Source organism: Montipora foliosa, chromosome 7 (genome assembly GCF_036669935.1).
Source record: "Montipora foliosa isolate CH-2021 chromosome 7, ASM3666993v2, whole genome shotgun sequence".
Taxonomy (NCBI): Eukaryota; Metazoa; Cnidaria; class Anthozoa; order Scleractinia; family Acroporidae; genus Montipora; species Montipora foliosa.
The window spans coordinates 27793144-27815075 of NC_090875.1; the positions used below are offsets into that span (position 1 = coordinate 27793144).

At 39.3% G+C, this 21932-nt stretch overlaps 2 protein-coding genes across 3 annotated transcripts in view; both read left to right on the forward strand.

Annotated features, from left to right (window-relative positions):
- LOC138011662 (uncharacterized) overlaps positions 1-6721 on the forward strand; it is a 14905-nt gene extending 8184 nt beyond the window's left edge. Inside the window, exons 4-10 of one of the 2 annotated variants that reach the window (XM_068858782.1) lie at positions 211-290; positions 382-426; positions 1384-1529; positions 2036-2060; positions 3524-3578; positions 4934-5082; positions 5143-6721. In XM_068858782.1, coding sequence (XP_068714883.1) covers positions 211-290; positions 382-426; positions 1384-1529; positions 2036-2060; positions 3524-3578; positions 4934-5082; positions 5143-5538 — 896 coding nt within the window. In that variant the 3' untranslated portion in view covers positions 5539-6721. Of the gene's footprint in view, positions 1-210; positions 291-381; positions 427-1383; positions 1530-2035; positions 2061-3523; positions 3579-4933 lie in introns of both variants that reach the window. The other variant, XM_068858781.1, reaches the window with a different exon arrangement.
- Positions 6722-8579: 1858 nt separating this feature from the next.
- Positions 8580-20200, forward strand: LOC138011661 (uncharacterized). Its single transcript, XM_068858780.1, has 8 exons — positions 8580-9050; positions 11664-11905; positions 14222-14354; positions 15042-15238; positions 16373-16530; positions 17051-17081; positions 18466-18556; positions 19656-20200. The coding sequence occupies exons 1-8, from the start codon at positions 8705-8707 to the stop codon at positions 20153-20155; spliced, it is 1698 nt and encodes a 565-aa protein (XP_068714881.1). The 5' UTR covers positions 8580-8704; the 3' UTR covers positions 20156-20200.
- The last annotated feature ends 1732 nt before the right edge of the window (positions 20201-21932 follow it).

Below are 21932 nucleotides of genomic sequence, written 5' to 3' on the forward strand. Positions count from 1 at the left end.
TAGCGGATTGATTGATTGATTGATATGGCCACCAAGTCGATTTGTCTTCGGTTGTCCCGACTGCAAATCGACATGCTTTGCACAGCTCCCTGGAAGTTGGGTTTCTTATCGTTGTTGTGTTTGTTTAAATACTTTCCTTCTAGACACGGGCCCTGAAGCCTTAAATATGGCCGTGAATACAGTAAATAAAAGTTCTATACCTTTTTACAGGTCCTCTCGGAAAACAAGAAACCGACAGATTATCCTCAACAACAGCTGCTTTCTCTGAAACAACATCGACTCCATCAAAGGTATTTATCGCCTTGTAAATAAATAAAACCTACCCTGGTCATCATATGTTGGTCAACAAGAAACCATTTTGTATTCAATTGATTTTTACAGATGCCCAGAGAGACCTCAACACAGACGAAGCAAAGTTCTACTGAGGTAAATTTAAGAGCGTCGTCGATGTACCAGAAATCCTACTGGTGAGAGAGTACGGAGTTTAAGAATCGGCGACGCTACAAAACAATAATATAATTTGATTGAAAAATGAAAAATAATTGTACTGCACCACGTATTTTCTCCATAACAACGACGCGAAGTTACCAAATTTAAGGTTTTGATCCCAGCGTGAGCACAGAAATGTGAATCTTTCATTCTCTGTTTTTAGTCTGAAACCACTCGTACCAATTGATTTTTAGGACACTTCGCCCACATTACGACGTAAACGAGATGGAATAATCGCAAAAGACGTAGGATAGCGCAGAGTTATATTTCGAAGCGAAGTTGTCGTAAACGTCGCCGTCGTAGATCTTATTCTCCATAGTAGGGGGAAGAGGACGGAGGGATGAGGGCCGGAAGAAGAGAGGGAGAGAAGAAAAGAAGGGGGGGGGGGGCAGGTAGAGGGAGAGAGGAAAGAGTCGGTGAGAGTGGGAAGGAGGAAGAGGGAGGGGAGGAGAGGGAGTGGAGGGCAAGAAAGAAGAGGAGTTTTACAAGTCGGAAAACTATCAATGCGATTTGAAAAATTTCAGAATGAACACGGGCTTAGCGGTGTAAGTTTCTTTTACGATCGTTCAGCATGGTGATTGAAACCAAACCCCGAAAAAGTCGTTGTCTTGTTCCTTATGTTAGTACTACGTGGAGCAATAGCACAACCATGATTGAACCATAGCATTGTAAACATTTTTGTGCAATGGTTTTCGAATTACCCACGATTTAAATTGCTAGTAAACAGGCTGCCCAACTAATAGAACCGTTGGATACATATACAAATACGGGAAAATGGGCCTATGTATATACGAACAAAAGTTATAGGCTGTGAATACCCTTGCATTTGTCTATGAAACTGTTACACAAATGTAGTTTATTCTTAAATTGTTAATCCCCTTTTCTTCACTACAGGGTCGCTTTCAGCCCAGCTCGGGGGTGAGACAAACGGACGATTCGACATCTCAAGTGCCTGTCATCGTTGGAGTTACAGCTTCCATAATATTCACAATAGTACTACTCGTCGTTGCCTTTCTTATTTGTCGACGATACAAATCCAGGTAACCGTCACAATATTGACATAGTAAAATATTAAGTAAATGAACTTGAATAAATTTTAAATGCCGCTCATCACATCCTAATCAGGCTAAGGAAGGTTCACAAATTAGGAAAACGATAATGCCAATTCTGTCCAGAAATGCAAGCAATTATAGTTACAAGCCCGATTATACAACACGAAGTGTCACTTTAAGTTGATAAAGCTGATGCTCCTGACGATTGATGATACTGATTATATTAATAGTAATAATGATAGTGATGGCGACGATGTTATTGATTGATGCGGGAAATTGTGAAGATAATGATGCTTATGATGATGGTGATGAACATAATAACAATGATGACGATGATGATAACGACGACGATAATGATGATATCGATGATGATGATGACGACAATGATGACAACGATGATAATGATGATGATGATGATGATGATGACGAGAGATTTTTAAAAAAATTACAATCATGTATACCTTAACACGTCATTGTCTCTTGTTCATTTACAGGCAAGAAAAAAATGAAAGTAAAAAGGTAAAAGCAGCAATCACTTTAGAGAGTGTCTTTTGTGTGTTATATAGTTGGAAAATTTTTAGACAAGAGAAAGCGTTTAGGTTTCGACTACAGGAGAGATAATGTTCTCGATATAGAGAAAAACTAATAAATTATTGACCGAATGCATAAATGGCGGCCAAAAGTGTATTCTTTTGTTTATGTGCTAATGAGACTCACTAGCCTCGCTCTCAAGCAACATTTCTGTTATATTTTGTTCGTGCAAACGAGGCTAGTGAGGCTAATTAGCACATAAACAAAAGAAGATCTTTTTGGCCGCCATTTATGCATTCGGTATATTTCATGGCAAAAGTGCGAAATAGCCAATGCACTCTTTTTAAAAAGTCGACTTTTTACAGCAGCAGCAGTCCTCAAAGATCAAAGATTCAACATCGCGTTTACTGCAAACGACAAACGCCAGACTGAAATTTAGCGTTTTTTTATTTTTAATAATGCTTTACTAGGCTCAATAAAGGCTACAAATAGCTTGACATACATGAAAAAATACTCCATCCTGATTGGCTAAGAGAAATGCAGATTTCAGGTAATATAGTGCAGAAGAGGTAATTCAGTGCAAAAAGAAGTAATAAACCAAGCATTCTTATTGGTCAATGAGCAAACAAAGTCAAAGATAGCCAATCAAATGCGAGCCCTGGATGGCGCAATTTTTGCGTGATTGCGTGAGTCGCGTGCATTCCTTCTGCTTCGCATTTTTTTGTTCATGTATATTATTTAGTAATCACATAATTTTATTCGTACATTTAGGAATAAAAAAGCATTGTAATTTTTTTCAAAGACCGCAAATTGATTTTTTTTCGTCTTAAAATTAATTACTCGCGCTTATTTATTTCAAATATCACTCAAAATCATGTGATTACCTATACAAAAACCTATCCACCTCATAGACACCTCCACTTAGTTGAATCAATTAACTTGGTTGCCATAAACGGAAGTCCAGGTCTTTTCAGATCGTTCAAACAAGAGAGCTTAGTTTGTACTAGAAGGATACCTCTCTCTCTCCAACCAAATGCATCTTTCTCAAATTTTAGATTTATGAAAATAGTAGCTGCTATAAGTGCTATTAACCGTTTCAGTCTAGAGAGTGAGACATATGGATTTTACTCCGTTTAAGGCCACACGATTTTACTCGTCAATGGCGGCCGCTTCAGAGATTAATGGGTTGCAGTTACAAAATATCTTACTTGTCTCAAATGATGACTCACTCCAATCAATGGGCTTCACTCTTTGCTTGTCTTGAGCCACCATGATTCTTCCCTTGCGATCAATTCGAGGGCGTCCAAAGGATGCCACTATTTTCTTACTCTTTGAAAGTTCCACTCTGCGGTCTGGCATGACTTGATTGTTTGGTGCAATACCTAGAAAGAGAAAATAAGTCATGTAAGAAATATTCATACTGTGCATTCATTTCTTCCCCATTGTAATAGAAGGTAATTGACTGGATGTTGAGGAAAGGCAACCCCACTGCTAACTCGGAAACAGGTAAATAGGCTTAGAAGTGCAATCAAATGTACATCACATAGTCAATATACAAGGGCACCCACCGGGCAAATTAAGCCAAAAGCCTTTGAATGAGAGACATTTCTAGACTTCTTGTTATGTATATAAAAAAGGACGGTAAACCGAAGGTCTCATCTCAAAATGCTTCCTATAGATGGTTTGCAGGCAATCTCTAGATACAGAGATAGCAATAGACCTTATTCCAAAATGACCGTCATTGAAATATTGTTTTGTTTTTATTCAAATTAGCCCTTGATGCCTCGTTCTTGAGCTGAAAATTTAAAAGAATATTTTGCCTTAATTGAACGAGGCATCAAGGTCTAATTTGAATGAAAACAAAAGAATTTCTAAATGGCGGCCATTTTAAAATAAAGTGTATGATGTAATGAACAATTGCTGGTGGACGAACAAAAGAAGCGCTACTGAGAGATCTTTTGTTGTCGTCGACCAACATGGCGGCGATGACGTCACGTGAAAAACAGTTATATGCAAATCTCATATCAAACACAGTATGGCTTAAAAAAGTTAAATCATGGGAAAATAAATTTAAAATATCCCTCCAAATAACACTAGATGCACTACAAGACAAGAAGAAACAGATGGAAAGAATTAAAATTATATTAAGTTTTTCCTAAGGACTGAAATCATTCGATGTTTATTAATAGTAATTGTTGAAGATGATAATTCCAACTTGTATAGCGCCATATCTGAAACTGTACGGCGCTTTACACTGAGTCTTCTAAAAAATACGAAATAATAAGGTCAATATATAATATAAAACACAAGATTCTAAGAAACGCACTGTATAAGTTATGTACTGTTATGTACACTCTGGATTTCGCAGCAATTTAAGTTTGACCTTGTTTTCAAAACTCCAGCTATAATTATCTCACATAAATCCAACAACTTGTTTTAACAATGGACAATTGTTTCTCTTGCCTATATACATGTATGCTTGCAATTTTCTTTTTTTTTTTCCAGATACTGAGTTTATTTGTTAAACCAAAGTGCTTGGATTTCCTGAAATCAATTGTCTCACGTAAATCCAACAACTTGTTTTAACAATGGATATCTTTAACTTTTTTTGCGACCCCATAGGTCATTATTTACTTCCCTCACCCTCCCATAGAGAGGTCTAGTGAACTGTTACTATACATAACTTATACAGGTCTTAAATATCGAATTTAAAGGTCTGCACATCTGCACATGCAATTACCCGTTCAGATGTCATGGTCGTGTTGTATCAATCAGTTATCTCCCCGCAGTTGACTTCAAAACACACCTGAGATTCAAAGTGAGTTATTTACGCCTATCCTTTTTGTTTGTTTTTATTTTAGACACTTCCCAGACTGGTAATTCATGCGACACTCTTGAAATACCTGGAGGAAATACCTATGGCGATCAAAATGTGAACGAATCCGACTACAGTGTTCCCCAGGGGCCAAAAGATGAGAGTCTGTATTATGGCTCTGTCAGCATAGACCAACCAGAGTACAGTATCGTAGAGGACGTAACAGTTAAGATCGCCAATGGCGCCGAGGAGGGTCCATATACAATGGAACCAACTTACAACGTGTTGGAAGAGCCTTATCCTGACAGCTCAAAGAGCCCTTCAAATCATGGCACTTTACCAGTGAATGAACCATTCGCCGAGGAGGGTCCATATACAATGGAACCAACTTACAATGTGTTGGAAGAGCCTTATCCTGACAGCTCAAAGAGCCCTTCAAATCATGGCACTTTGTCAGTAAATGAACCATTCTATAACTCTTTGGAACGATCCTATTCAAACGATGGCTTTGGGGATAACCAAGGGGAGGTGGTTTACAACACTCTGGAGAAGCCTGGCGTCACTGGTACACACGAAGAGGATAATTATAGCAATACAGCTTTGAATGAGTATGTGTATAATGTACTAGATCGTAGAGGGATCCAACATTGATAGGGGCGCGTAATTAAATAAGTATGCTACAAACTTGGAACCCCTCCATGCATCTCACATAATCTCTATTGAAAACCCGCGTAAACACAGAAAAAAGAGAGAGGTCACATTGTTAAGTACAGCATGTTACAAACAGTATAAAAAACAGTAAATGACAAACTTCAGTTTTCTTATACTCCTAGTGAAACCTGCCTCGAAATGTAACGAATTTATCACATCCATGGGCATAAATTGTTCATAGGTTGTAACTTGGCTCATATTACAACGAAATCATTTGTAATTTAACCATTAGAAGATAATTTAAGAATCAGTCGATTATCTTTAGAAAAGAACGTTGCCTAAAAATATTATTTCCCGTTACTGTAATAATTTTACGATTACTCCATGTCGTTCGGCTTGGAAAGTGTGAATGCGCAATCCAAGAATAAAATTGATGAGAACGGAGTGGATATTTAAAGAGAAAATTGTAAATTCGTCGTCATGTGCTCTCGTCCTCCATATGACCTCAAATTTGATCATTTCACGTCGTAGTCCAGACGAGAACGGCAAAGAAATGTATCAAAACGTGAAACGCACGTGCAGGGCGTGCAAAGCTATTGTTTTTGCCTACTGAATATGCAAATTTGTTACGTTCTCGTAGCCGTCGTCGTCGTCCTTGCTTAAGGTCCCTATTGTCTGTTTTTAGAACGGCTACTTCTAGAATTTTGCGGGAACAAAAAGTAGCTGTACAAAATAGTGAATGGGCTTGCGCCCTTCTACCTAGATAGCTATATCAGTAAAAGAACAGGAATCCATAGTTATAATACCAGAATGATTCAGGGAAAACCTAGACGTTCCTATATGTAGGACAGCCACCGCACAGCGTTCCTTCCACTATCGATCTATCAACACTTGGAACTCGTTAAGTGCAAGCACAAGAAATAGTGAAACACTCATTAGTTTTAAGTGTGGTGCAAAATTAGAGCTACGCCACACTGAGAACTAGGGGTCTCAATGCACGACTACCATAGTTTTTAGAGTTTTTATTGGTCAATAACATATGTAATAATTAGATTTGTAAACTAGTCTTTTCTTTTTGTTCTTCACATTTGTAAATTAAATCGGAAGAGCCACTTGCTGGAGATTTAATAAAGATACTGTACTGTACTGTACTGTAGGGCATTGCGTTCCACGCGCGATTTCGAATTTAGCACGTGCAACCCCTCGTGCAGATAGTTGCTTGTGGACCAATCAGGAGAGTTGCGGTCATTAGGTCCAATCTGATTGGCTATTATTTGGCGGGATTACATAATGCCATAAAGTGATGGGCCAAGGCCAAATGAGGACCGATTCACACGGTACTGGATAAAATTTTGGACCGGCTGAAAATTCGTGCATTAAGGGGTTCCGTTCACACGGAACCACGCTAAACGTATGAAACTTTAAACGCCCGAATCGGGGACGAATTTTTAGCCGGTGCGGTTAACCGGCGCGATGTGAACACCTTGACCGTCTAAATTTTTGCACGGCAAAGGTGTGGTTGCATGGTTGCGTGGTAACTCAGCAACTATTGCGAGCCTTTCTCTTAATGGCGCAAGCTCCAAATTGGCGCAAGCTCCAAATTGCGAGCCTTTCTTTTTCTTGACGCTATTATGGACTTCGTAAAGTAGCGCTCTGCGCATGAACAGATGGTAAAACCACTGACAAAGGTTAAACTTTAATCCGGTTTGTCAGTTTCGTGTGAACAAGGCGAAAATATTGCACGGTTCCGTGGGAACAAAATGGTCGGTCAAAGTTTTCAACCAGTAGAAAATTCTTCCGGTACCGTGTAAATCGGGCCTCAGAGAGATCGACACTTCTGGTGATGTTTTTAACGATTTGTGGGGATCAAAGTTTAAAATATTTCGTCGACCTGTAGGGGGCGCTCCCAATTCTATCTCTTTTCCTATATCCTGAATTTCACGCATTTGGTTAACGGCGCAAGCTCCAAATTCCAGGAGCTCCAACAATTCCCCTATGTGAGATACGATAACCGAATTTCAACAACACATACACCCCGGTTTGTCACGGAATACATGACGTTTGAGCATGCGCATTTGCGTATTAGTAAGAAATTAATTAAATGCGAAAATCAGTTTTTTTTTTCAAACGAGTCCTCTCTTACACGACACATGAATTGTGCTTTACCATTTTTTTTTCAATTTGTTACAATCGCGCACCTCTGTTTTGACGTAGACGATTCTGAACTTTGCATGACGATTTGTGGCCTGAACGTAACACAGCCGGGAAGAGACGAAACCTGTTACGAACAAATATTCATTTTTCAACTAGGTACTCTCAATCCCTGTATGGAACCAATGAGCGCTTTTCATTTAAGTAACTTACTCGTGTATTCCCACGTCACCATCACGGATTCTACCAATGGCAAAAAAAGAAACATTAAAAGAAAAAAAAATAGATAAAGAAAGTAATTACCGTTAGATATCTTACAACAGACAGATTGTAAGACTACCTATTCAGAAGTTTTTGTTAGTTTAAAAATTCGCGATGAATAAATTAGGAATCATATATGAAGAGGGACTTCCCTCCCAGCTGCCACTTTGGGCGCTACTGGGGCCATGATCTCAGCTCTTCATTTCATATGGACCTTTCTAAAGCATCACAACGAAACCCAAGATTCTCTGGAGGCCAGGATCATTTTCCCTCTGCCTTTTCACCCTGAGTTGGTGTCATTTGTAGACGGCAGTTCCACGATCACATTTAATGAGATTGTCTTTCATAACCATCACGGTTAAGTAAAACAAACTATCTATCCCATATAACCCGTCTTCCTTGTCAGTCAGTGCCCAAGCAGACAGAGCTCAACTAAAGCAAACCCACATCCTAACCTGCCCAAGAGCTAAAAGCGCGCGCCGTTCTTCACGAAAATACAGTTCTTAATGCGGAAAAGGATCCATGAGATGATGACTATTTTTTAAAAGTTGGCGTGGTAACCTCACCCCCATGTGATCAATATTCAAGAAATTTCAGATATAGTGTTCAATCGTTACTAGTGGTTTTCATCTTTACTCTTAAACATGATGACGTTTTCTCGAGTGTGAACTTTCATATACTGTCAAGAACAACACACACTCAGGCTGTGCGAATTGCGAAAATCTTTCCACGACATTTTCGGCCCGTTTTTATCATGAAGACTGAAGATGCCTTCGTTTGGGCACTTACAATCTTTTTTCACATAAAGTACACACAAGAACATTTCAATATTTCAAGAAAAAGGCCACAAGGAGATGACGGATGGACAAATGGCGTGGACCACTTTACGATCCCTCGCATTCTTTGTCCTCAAGATCCGAACAGAACTTGTACATCTTTCAATGGCTTAAACGTTGGTCCAACCCGCTGCATCTGTCAATGCCCTTCAACTAAGACAACATTCGCCTTCACTGAAAGTCAATGGCACTGCATGGACCAAGAAAATAATGACATGCGAGCAAAAATGCAGTCCGTTCAATATAGCAAGCCTGTTGAAAAAGGTAAACGAAAATATAACTTGTAAATAATATCTATGACCAACAGAAACAAACGGAAAACCGAGATTGTTTCTTCCAAAACAAAGTTCTTGTCTGAGTTGACATGTTACCACAGCTATAGCATCGCAGAGTTCGCAAAATGGATTTCACTACATTGAGTTATGGAAACTGTAAATTCTCCATCACTTTTACAGGGTAGACATTATTATTATAGCTAAGTTTCATGCATCTGCTTGGTCTAATGTCAGGAATACCATAATGTAAAAAGTTGAACTTGTTGACTTTACTATTTCACCCTTTAATCAAATGAGTCAAGTTTATTTCTTAAAACGATTTCTCAACGATTTAAACAAGCATCGCGTGGATAGAGCAGAAGATGAAACTAATTTAGATTGGTTACAAGAAACACTACCGCTAAAAGAATATTTCTTGCTCCATGATCAAAATTGCATAATGAGCATGACTAAAAAATCAGTATTCATCAATAAAAACTAAATTCAGGGCTAAAGCATTTCAAGTAGAGATGCAGAAAGAGAGAAGTATTCAGTCACTATGATAATTGTGAATTGAATAAAAAAGCAGAACAAGGTCAGACTCAATTAAACCAAGTCTCGTGGCACTCCAAGGTATGTGGCCCACTTGAATGCTAAAAAGCTGAAAGCCCCTAATCATTCAAGCGTGTGCCGTTCACTTGAAAAAAATTCGTAGGTTACAGCTTAAGAAAGCACGAAATTCCAAGTTGACCTATTTTCCATCCTTTGAAGGAAAGCATGACAACCTAATCAAACAATTCACGAGAACGCATGGTTCGTTTCTTAGCCTTTTTATAAAATCATATTTAACCAAAACGGCAGACAGTTTATTTAGGAAACAGAGCTAATATTTGCAAGATGACAAAAGACATGCACTTAGATATTAGACCGAAAAGACCCATTTTGCATTTTCAATGCACCAATGCCGCGTCAGCTTTCCGCATGGACACCGCAACATAGCATTTTGGAGATACATAGCAAGCGATTGAAGCACCCAACAGAGCAAAGTTTGTGAACTGAATGAGGCTAATCTGAGCTTCGAAGGCGAGGGCTCTGGGAATTGCTTAATACAAACTCATCCAGACTGTCACGCCAGCACAATTTTCTCTAGTGCACTTTACAAATATTATTTTTTGGTGCTTTGTTAGAATATTAACATAAATCACTAAAGCGTTTTCATGGGTTACGATGGTGAAGGATGGATAACACCGGAAATAAGGTTTTCGAAAGGGACAAAAAAGTAAAAGCGACTATTATAACTATTAACTATCAGCTGTTCAATTAAATTTAGGGTTAGGGTTAGGGTTTCGGGTTCATCAGCTTAGGGTTTTACGTATATTTTTACTCAGGAACTAGTGGCCATTAGTTCTTACGGAAACAAGTAATCAAGAACAATATCGTCGCAAGAGGCCAAAAATGCTCGGTTCACATTAACGCAAAGTGGTTGTGTAGGAATTCCGAGAGAATTCGAACTTACAAGATAGTTGACTGGGATGATGGTACTCGTTGCTATTTAAGGGTGCGTTCGATTGACCCTACACCGGAATGAGAATACGGGGAGTGATGATTTGAAACCGTACGTCTGGCGTTTTGAAGCAACATGGATGGTAAAGATATGTTTGAAATAGCATTTTAGCGGGAGTTTGACAATTTTAATATGAATCTCCATTAAAATGAACGATTTCTAACTTATATTCCATGCATTCCTATTCCGGAATACGGTCAATCGAACGCACCCTAAGTCAGTGTTCCAAACCCAATACAAAACTCATTAATAATTTTTGAGCAAAACATTTTATCATGTCACCGATCGCGTGAATGGGCTTCAAAAACCGATAAAACATCTCTCATAAGAATTATTCATGTAAAGCATACTAGTCTCAGCTTGTTTTTTCTTGTATGCTAATGCTCGAATGGCCTAACGTGGTTTCTTTGCGTTCTGGGATAAAAACATGGCGGTCGTTATACAAGGTCATGTGAAAAGAAATGATGGTCCTCAATGCGTGGTTTTAGACTAACCGGTTGATAATAGAGCGGTTTTCAATTGAGCGTCGAAAGTAATTAGCGAATTACTTTGGTTTATGATTACTTCACTCAGTGATTGGTTCGCAGTTCTCGCGCCACTTTTTCAACCAATCAAAAGTGAAACCAAAACCAATCGTGGCTCGCGCGTGCACATTTTCCCGCGCTTTGTCATTACTTCGGGTTTTGATTGGTTTACCGGATTGTCTCCGTCCTTTTTGATTGGCCAAAGTAATTACCTTGGTTTCGGTTTTGCGACACTCGATTGAAACTCGCTCTAAGTCACCAAGTTGACAAATAATAGCAGTAACAATATCAATAACCATGGATGACTGGAAAGGCAGTGCATAAAAAAAGACCAATGGACTTCTGTAAAAAAGATATCCAGATTTCAAGACTTCGACCAGACAAGAGGTACAGGAAACCTCTCCACGAAATTGTCTTAAAAATTACCAATTTACAATTCTTCTTTCTCACCTACATCAATGACTAGAAAATCACTGATTGGGATAGAAAAAAATATCACTGCGGTAAATTGGATTGTTCGTTTGTTTCTTTTAAGGTTGTTCAACCGACATGAGGACATTTTTCGTCGACGAGTATTTGAACTCCAGTCTAAGGGTACTGAACGTTGGCGATGAGAAACCAGTTTCTATAACAAGTGAATTCAGTAGCTGCGAGGTGGAGACAAACTACTCTTGGTACTTTGGATGTAACGATTCACGACTTTTGTCGCAGGAATATCTGACTGAAATGAAAAACCTGTTTAAGCTGGAAAAGGGAAGCAACCATTACACTTTAAAGGTGCGAAACTGCTTTCTTCACCCCAACAAAACGTTTCCTGATAGTGTGTGTGTTCAGTTCTCTGTTAAATGACATCTTAAATAGGACGGGGTCTGTGATTGGCCAATTTAGCGGGCCGGATTCTATTGTAGGGAACTACGGAGCTTACGAAACGACGACACCGACGGCAACGACGACGCTACAAAACAATAGGTTTAGTGAGCAAAAACAATGGCTCTGCACGCTCTGCACGTGCGTTTTACATTCAGGTACATTTCTTTGCCGTCAGCTCCTAAATGACGACGTGAAATGATCAAATTCAAGGTTCTGTGGAGGACGTTAGCACATGACAATGAATTTTCAGTTCTCTCTCTACGCTTCCAACCCACTCGTACCAGTTTAATTCCGCGACAGTTACTACACATTTTTAACGCGAAACGACATGAAATAGTTTCGTAGTGATATGAATAACGCGAGCTCGTATTTTAAAATGAAGTCCTCGTTGCCATCGCTGTCCTCGTTTCGTAAGCTCCCTACTTAAGCAACCACGACGGCGACGGCAACGAGAACGTCGTCTCAAAATATAAATTCGCGTTATTGCTATCAATTCATGTTTAGTTCAACCTTTTTAATATGACAATGGTGTGGTAGTTCCTCAAGAATGAAACTGGTCGGAACGGCGTTTAATTTAGTTAGGGGAGAAAATGAAAATTTATCCTCAAGTGCTGACGTTCTTCAGAAACCCTCAAATTTGGCTATTTCACGCTGTTGTTTTGCTGACGACGGCACAGAAACGGACAAAAGTGAAAAACGCACGTGCAGGGCGTGCAAAGCTATTGTTTTTGCTCACTAAATATGCAAATTTGTGACGTTCTCGTTGCCGTCGCCGTTGCTTAAGTTTCGTAATAGGGACTTTAAGATCTGCGACGCGACGGTAACGAAAACGTCATTTAAAATTGCAAGTTCAGGTTTATTAATCTTTTTCGTCGTTATGTCGGCTTGTCTAACTTCTAAAAACTAGTGTAACTCTCCAGGAACTGAATTAGGGAGGTACGGTATTGAATCTACGACAAAAAATTCAAATTCGCTGCCTTTTGTTCACGTTCTCCGTAAAACTTGAGAATTCGTCATTTCACGTCGTAGATTTGCCGAAAACGTGAAAGAAATGTACAAAAATGAAAAATGCACGTGCACAGCGTGCAAAGCTATTGTTTTTGCTCATTAAATATGCAAAATTTGTGACGTTTTCGTTGCCGTCGCGTCATAGATCTTAAACTCCCTAATACTAGCCTAGAGACGCAATAAATATCTTATTAACCTAGTTTTTCTCCCATACTGTTACAAGCGTGAATACACACAGAAAAAAAATTAAAAGAAAAGAAGGCAGGCCTTAGCTTACAGTGCAGCTGTCGAACTTGGTTAATTAGAGCATATCTTGAAAGGAGTGTCTTACAAAAGCCGTAAGCCTATTGATTCAGATGGCTCAGCTGAAAGACAACCGAACTTAGGCACTACGCTAGTTGATCATGAACTCCCAGGCTTTAAAGAAATGCTGCCAATTTGGTGTCATGACAAACATACCGTGACTGAACTATCTACGACGTGACTTAATAGGGCCGTTTATAAGAGAGAAAATAAGCCGCGGCTAACTCTGGCCGCGGCTTACGTAAGCCGCGAACACCCCGTATAAATTGTACAAAATCTACGTTCACGGCTTTCTCAACCCGCGGCTTATCCTGGCCGGGGAGTTTATACTCGCATAAATAGTTCCTTTCGCGGCTTACGTAAGCTGCGGCCAGAGTTAGCCGACGCTTATTTTCTCTCGTATAAACGGCCCTAATGTGCACCTAAACCCAAATATTTCTCGTCTACAATATTAATCTCCCTACCAAAAGCAAACATGTGTTACCATTCCTACCTCAAAATTTCGCTTTTCATCTGCCGGGCAACACGCGCAAAGTTATCAAAACAGCAGTAATTTGGACCCACGACTGTGATGTAAGAAGCAAATGTCTGTTCTCGATTTTACGTCACAAACTGCTTTGCAATGCAACATGCTTTGAAAATAGGAATGTAAAGCAGTTTGTGACGTAAAATCGAGAACCGACCCATGCCTCTCACATCACGGTAGTGGGTCAAGTTCATGTAGCTTGCACGGAATAGAAAAGCGAAATTATTGGTAACAATAGTGAAATATGTTTGCTTTGGATGGGGAGATTTATATTAGGAACCAAAATTATTTGCGTTTATGTACACTTTAAGTGATAATAAATGGGGATTGAATCATGAATTAATTTGTAGCTTAGTTGAACAAGTGACTTTAAACAATTTTCACAGGTAGTCACGGATACCTTGGCTTTCGAATTATTGCAAGGACGGATTATTAACTTGGGTATTGCTTGCGAGAAGGGAACCGCAACAGCTATTGCCAGCCATTGTATCCTATTCAAGTTAGAAGGCACAATTGAATGTAAGTGTGTAAGTCATAGTCGACATTTCAGTGGTCAACAACGACACTGTTTCTCTCTTGAAAGAATTAACCAGATTAAAAAGACAAAAAACCTAATGTATTCATGAGTACACCCAGTTGAAAGTAGTATCAAGACATTGCAAGTAGAAAATAGTCTATCTGCTGGGAACCGATCATTCTATACACGTCCCCTCCCTAAATCTCTTTTTCAAAGTTGACCGTTGAAGTTTTAGCATGAATTCCCATTGCCCGGCATTGATGACTTTGTCAGTGAGAGAGGGAAGGATCTACCGCGGAAGATCACGGATACCCTATTAAAGCCCACAGTCTCTTAAAAGGGTCTTATCTGCTTGTAGACAACAAGTAACAGGCTGAGTTCGATATATCAATATTAAGGCATGGCTACGAGGCTCTATGGTCAAATTTCACGGCTCAGTTCTATTTTCTTTGTCAGAGAGTTCGTAACAAAACAATATTTAAATTTAACCATGAAGCCTCGTAGCCATGTCTGAATATTGATATATTGAACGTGGTCTATTTCTATCCATTGCTGTAACAGGCAATCACGAAATTAAAGCTCCTCTCCATAAACGGAGGCGTGACGACACTAAGAACGGATGCGGGGGAGACTACGTCTGTAGCTAACCGTTCTGGCTAATTACCAGTGACTTCATTTTTTTTTTCCAGGTCTCGTTGCCGACACAGATTTGAATACGTCTTCAACAACAATAACCACACAGTCAGTGACAATTTCAAGTCCACCCAAGGAACCGTACTCGCCGAACTCAACCATTGGACCGATACCAACGACCAATGAACTAAGTTCATTGCTTGCTACTAATACAGAGCTTGCTTTTAGTACAAAAGTAGCAGCCACTTCAGCTGTGAGTAGTAGTTGGTGCATCATTTACAAGTACAGTAGTACGCTTGCTTAATAATTGCAGTTCTTTTATAAGAAGGTTAAACGTTTTTAACATGTTCTCCTTTAAGTTGTGTGGTATACTAAGAGCGCTTTCCATTTGACAGAACCGACCGGCCAGACCGGGCATTTGCAAGGGCTAACTCTACAACGCCTTCAAATTAACACACTTGCAGGATGCTATACACTCATCCAGAAAAATGCAAGGGATTATCGTGCAAGTGTTCCATCAAATTGTCGCATTTTCTTCGTAAACTTTCGGGTGGCCGGCCATTTCCGACAAAAGGAAAGCGCCCTTAGTTCGACTACAAACTGAGTTGTTCTCCAGTGTACCATGCAATACGAAAACCACATTATTAATGTCACAAAACGTCTCTTTATAAGCATTTGAGTTAATGGTCCTGTTAGACTACAGTTTTACATTTCGTTTACCTTTATTTACCTTAAAACGAAAAACAAAACAAACAAATAACAACATCAAATTGGCAAATAAACGTTTTTAACTGACTCTATCTGAGCTAGGGTATGTTCTTAAAATTTTGGTCTAAATCGCAGCCTGAACGTTCTTATAAAAAAAAAGAGTGTATACAGAGTAAAGCCAGGGCTTTAAAATAACGAGCTCAATGTCACTTTCTTATTTGTCAATCCACAGTGTCGAGAAGGAAAAAGCACTGAATGGAGAAAAGAATTTATTCCTTTAAGCGCCTAGCAGTTTTGGAGTAAACTGATGAGTAAAAAACCATGGTCTGAGTGAAAATTCGTTTTGTTCCAGTCCATAGTCATTTCTGTGTTTTCCGGCCAACTTAATATACAACAATTTAAAAACCAGTCTTTCGATATTTTTTTAAGATCACCTCATTTCATTCTCTTTTGATCCCTCCATACAAAATCCATGTACATAAAGTGTTGTTTCTTTACTTTTAAGCAGTTCCCGTAACGCTACTTTGTGAACATCTTGTTAGGCACCACCTTAAACTGTAATATACACTCACATATTTCGGCCAACAGGAACTACTAAAGCCTTCGCCGGGAAACTATGGAGTTTAATAATTACAGATTGACCTTAATAAACTAAAGCTAATTCACTTCATTTTTCTAGGAGAGAAGTTCTCAGGAAGCCCCGCGCGACCAAAAGCAAAGAAGTAACAAAACAAACATGAATTCATCACTGGCATTTATCGCATCTGTCACAGTATCTGCTGTTCTACTGACTTTCTTCTTTGTTGGCGTAATCATTATTCGACGCACTTTTGCGAGGTCAGTAATCGAAAGTTAAAATGTACAAAAAATGTCATTCTCTTTCGGGGACTGACCTAGAAAGCCAGTCTCGACAGCCGATTAATTAGGCGGTGCCACCAATTTGGCCTGCAATTGCGGTTGCCTTCTTGTCTTTTTGTCAATATAAAAAGGTCTCGTTTCAAGGACAAGAAACGAATGCCGCCCTCATGGAAGGAAAATGTTACTTAACTATGTATTAAGTTTGGTATACTTGAAGGAAAAGTCCCTGAAAGACACGCCATACCATTCACGATGAAATAGTATTTAATCCAAGGCCGTGGTGTAATTCGGATTTCGCTAACGATGACAAAATCGGAGTCGTTTTCACAACCAGTAAAACCGGTTTAAATACGATAAGATGACTTAAACTCATAGAGCGCGTTAATCGAAAGCAAAGCGAGTTGGGAAGATGAAAGAAAAGCGAATTGCACTATTAAAATGTCAAACCGATGAGCAACAAGTCAGTGATATGTCTGTATTTGTTGACTGATTTTCTTAGGCAGGACAGCGACAGCAGTGGGGATTCACAGGTCAGTTCTGTTGTGATTTGTATAAAACTCCACTCAATCAGACCATGCAAGTATCAAATTAAATGCAACTAAAATTATACTTTTTATTGAGTAACGACTTAATTTCGTTTCGTTAAACCTTAATTACCCTTTTGCTTTAGAAGTGAACGTCTATGCCGGTTACCAGAAACCCCATAAGGGTTGAAACGTGTGACGCGCGTTCACAGCTTCCCAATATTCAGTGCGAACTGATTGGTTGAATGTTTCAGTGCTAAGTACCATATTTGGAAACCCCTCGCTCTTGTTGTTCCAAATATGGCACTTTACAAATTGAATATTCAGAAGCTTGTTTCCTAGCAAACAAGGGACCGTTACACGTTTCAACCCTTATGGGTTTCTGCGGTTACCCAATGACAAGTGTGAACTGAGTGATCTGCTATCATTGCCATAACTTTTCATTGTTAGGCCTGATTGGACAAATGGCAAAAACGGTCTTTAAAAGTGGCAAAAGAGTGCTCGAAATTTAGAAATAGTGCTCAAGAATTGGTAAAAAATTTTGAAACATTCCCTACTTTTTACCAAAGAATTGCTCTCCCTTTGTTTAGAAATGTCGGATTAAAGAAAAAAAAAACGTGTGTTTCTCGAACAAAAACATAAATTAGCAACAATACGTTTTGAGGACTGACATGGAACTCCTAATTGCTTAATACCAAACGCAACACTGATTCAGGCTTATTCCAAACGTGCAGTTTTTTGTGTGTTTAATTATTCAATTTCACAACCATGAGAATCCAGATTTGCTGAAAACTGTTCTTAGAGCCAAAGTCTGCTCTAAACCAGCACAAGCTTAAATGTTGCATGAAATGCGAAAAGTGCTCAAATGTGTTGGAAATGCAAAATAGCGCTCAAAAATCGAAAAAAAAGAAAATAAACTGCACACGACAACAGGCCACTTTCGAAAATACCATAATACTCTTTGTTCGTCCGTCCAAATTTTGCACGCAAAAGCATTGAGTATTATGATATTTTCGAAGGTGGCCTATTGGGACAGGCGTAATCGTCGTCATCAACATCATCATCACCATCATTACTACCACCCACTGTCATTATTGGCACTGACATGTTCATGGGATGATGACTATTAATCACCACCATCCCTCCCACCCACTGCCATCATTGGCACTGACATGTTCATGGGATGATGATCATCGTTATCACTTTCATCACTACAACCCACTGTCATCATTGGCACTTACATGTTCATTGGATGATGATGATCATCATCTGCATCATCATCATCATCTTCATCACTACCATCACCACTATTGATAACAACGTTATCGTCATCACCGTCGACATAATAAACTATGTTGAAGGCCATTTAGTAAAACTACTTGTATCCTAGGGAGCAACACCAGCCAATACGTTGTCAAACCTAGCCATCCCAACGCTGGATGAATACAGTGGTTACTTTACTCTTAGCTTCAGGGAAGCGGGTAAGTATTTATGGCGTGCAACCAATGAATGTTGGCAATTTAAAGGGAGGCTTTCACGTCTCTGCACATGGGCAAACTATCACAACAGCCTATTTAATTACAATGTTATTGAAACAATCGAAAGCACTGATACAGGAAACGGAAACAATGCCATAGAATAAACATTATCTGGTTGAGTAAGATCCGCAAAATTTACTACTGATAGCACCAAAGCTTGGACATGCGCAAAACCGTGCAACTGCCCCTTTAAGCTTACGGGTGACACAAAATTGTTAATCGATTGTGGACCTTCATGGTGAAACACGGCGAAATAACATTGGCCAACTATAATTAGCTGAGAACATAAGGCAAAATGAAACTTGGCAAAAAAAAACGAGGGAGAAAGGCGGAATTGAAACGAATAACATACGACTATCGTGTGGAAGGCCGTGGTTTTAAACCTCGGAGTGACAAAAAAACAACAACAACAACAACAACTCAGAAATATGTGATTCGTTTACAATTAAAACTGCAAAAAATTAGGCATACAAGCAGGGCCGTAGCCAGAAAAAAATTATGACTCAGGCAATGTCCATAATTAAATTCTCTTCCTAGATATTTTAGGTGTTTATGAGGATTACATTTTAAAGACAACACTAGAATCACGCTTTATTTAAAAAAGAAATCCCTAAAAATGACTGAGGCAAGTGCCTCGGTTTGCCTCATACTGGCTACGGCCTAGACAAGTCTTCTTGGATAAGGACTATAAACACTAGGCCCTGTCTCAAAAGCTTTGCTGGTAAACTTCGTAATTTGAAAAGAGTGGGAAAGAGTCTCTGGAGTTATAGTGAAGCCTTATTCTGAACAGGTGCATCCCAAGTTAAATATAAACGGATGAAAAATCAGCAGATAGCTAAAACACCCCCAAACTGCACTGTAAATAAATCCTGAAGAGCCCAGTGGGGAGTAGCTAAAAATGTTTTACTGCTACTACTACTACTACAAAAGTGGGATACTGCAGTGATTCTCAGGGAATGTTCTTCATGCAAAAGACACTTCCCTGCCCTAAAGGACATGTCCTTTTGCATCTGCAGTTAATATTACATCGACCTTTTTTCAGCAACGTATGCGTCCACTTACCGAGTTCCTCGACAAATCAGAAAATCATCCATTCACCACGTGTCCAACCCCATAGACATGGATCTTGACGCAATGCACCTTTACGAACCAATTGACGTTCCCATAGGACACTTCTCCAGGGGCTCTGGCATGACATTAGGAAACGCACCTATTGCATCAAGGCTCCAAAATCATCGACCCATCAGTCGTGAGCAGCATGTATACAATATCGTTGAAGAGATACCTGCAACTTGCTTTACCAGCGATGGTACCAACGATGGCCACAATAGTGGTATGACTGCAGGCTTTCACAACGATGGTAACTGCGCCACCAACGGTGGTTGTATTGGTGACACTGATGAAACGGATCCGGTATATCGAGTTATAGAGGAAGTTATTTATAGGAGGACAGAAATATCTCAGCATGGAATGGAAGATCCTGTTTATTGCACGTTGGAACCACCATATGAAGATATCGCGAAATGGATTTCTGAATGTTGATCTTATGAATCTTCGGTGTCCTACAAAACTAAAACACAAATATCCAATAAAGTGAGTTAAGGACGGTGCCTACTATTGTTATTGCGCAAACGTTCTGCGCATCTCGAAATATTCGGGTTTCCTATCGGTGATGCTTACCAATACAGTGATATTTTTGCGAGGTTTAAAACGATCCGGAGAAAGTAGACCTTAGTAAGTACTCTTGGTATCCAAAAAGAAAATTGAGGGTAGCCATGCATTTTTCAGAGATAATTAAGCTTCAATTTGAGAAAGAACGCCATACATTGCTTTGTATCTTAAAAGCGTTTTACAAATATTATTCATCAATTATCTTTGAAAAATGCGTGGTTACCCCCAATTTTCTTTTTGGATTTCAATAACACTTGTTAAGATCTACATTTCCTGTATAATCATAAACCGGGGCAAACTGAATACCTTTGAATTAGTAGGCACCGTCCTTAATAGAAACAAATGCCTAATATAAGTAAGACTAACAATACATAATGAGGCTCTAAAATGGCACAGTATTCTGGAAGATTTTCCGGCTCTCAAGATAATGATAAAACGTTGTCAAAACATATGCGTTCGTCTTCTGTTACAGCGAAATATTCCGAAAGATTTTCAGGCTCTCAGGAAATTAATAAACTGAGTACTCAAAATATATGCTTGTCTGCTGTTACACCGAAAGGGAAAGAAGTAGTCTTTGAAAAATCCACTTGATGAATTCACCTTATTCCAAAATGGTCGCCATTTTAGTACTCTTTTGTTTCATTGCAAATTGGCCTTTTTAGGCCTCGCTTTCAAACGTAAAATTTGAAAGAATATTCAACCTTGAACGAGGCCAAAAGGGCCAATTTGCAATCAATGAAAAGAACACTAAAGTGGCGGCCATTTTGGAATAAGGTGTATATGTGGTTCTGCTTAGAACCACTACTTTGGAAAGTAAGGATGGGTTTTACAAGCTCTGGGTGCCAGCAACGTTTAAAATGTTCTTCTTTAATCGTAGACGGTGAGTGCCTGACATGATATAATCGTCCTCCGGTGCCCGACCCTCACACCCAACTTTCAACGTTCCTTGTGTGCAAAAGGAAAAACATAGTTTAAAAAGAATCCAAAAAACAGTTTGTAGTTATCGAGATCTAGTGGAGTATTTCCCCCAACTTTTCAGTTACGATTGTAACTAAGGAGTTTTGTCCTGTCAGTAGAAGACCAGCTCAAGATATTCAAAATCAATCTCGCATGAAGATAGGTGCAGTAAGAATATTAAACACTTATATAGTATCCAAATGGTGGACAGATTATATATCTTCTGCGCTGTTGTCTGGTTTGAAAGGATTAAGTCGTCTACTTTAAAACAAAAATAAACCTAGGAGAAGTGGGAAAATATCCGAGAATAGCACAACGGCCAAAATACACTTTCAAAAACACATTGGTTTACCTTAATCAAACGACTACATCTCCTTTAGAAAGACCTGTGAGGTCAGTGACGTTTCGAGGGTTCGCCCTTCGACGGTCAGATCGTTTGCCCTCCATCATCATGCGCCCTTTGTCAGCTGATTCGCCCTGACGAAGGACTAACGCTCGAAACGCCAGCTCACAAAGTCCTCTCTAATCAACTCGTTTGATAACATCACATTTTCGTATTTCGCTTTGTTTGTTTTTGGTTTCCCTTTTTCACTCCCCAACGACATAGTACCAATATTTTTTTTTCCCCGAAACTAAGCCTGTTTCGGCTTCGCCTCATGGGCTATTGACCCGTACTTGTTAATTATTAGAC

Coding starts and splice junctions, on each gene's coding strand:
- LOC138011661 (XM_068858780.1), top strand. CDS start 8,705: ATGAAGACTGAAGATGCCTTCGTTTGGGCACTTACAATCTTTTTTCAC. Junction 14,355..15,041: donor GTTAGAAGGCACAATTGAAT/GTAAGTGTGTAA, acceptor TTTTTTTTCCAG/GTCTCGTTGCCGACACAGAT. Junction 18,557..19,655: donor TCTTAGCTTCAGGGAAGCGG/GTAAGTATTTAT, acceptor ACCTTTTTTCAG/CAACGTATGCGTCCACTTAC.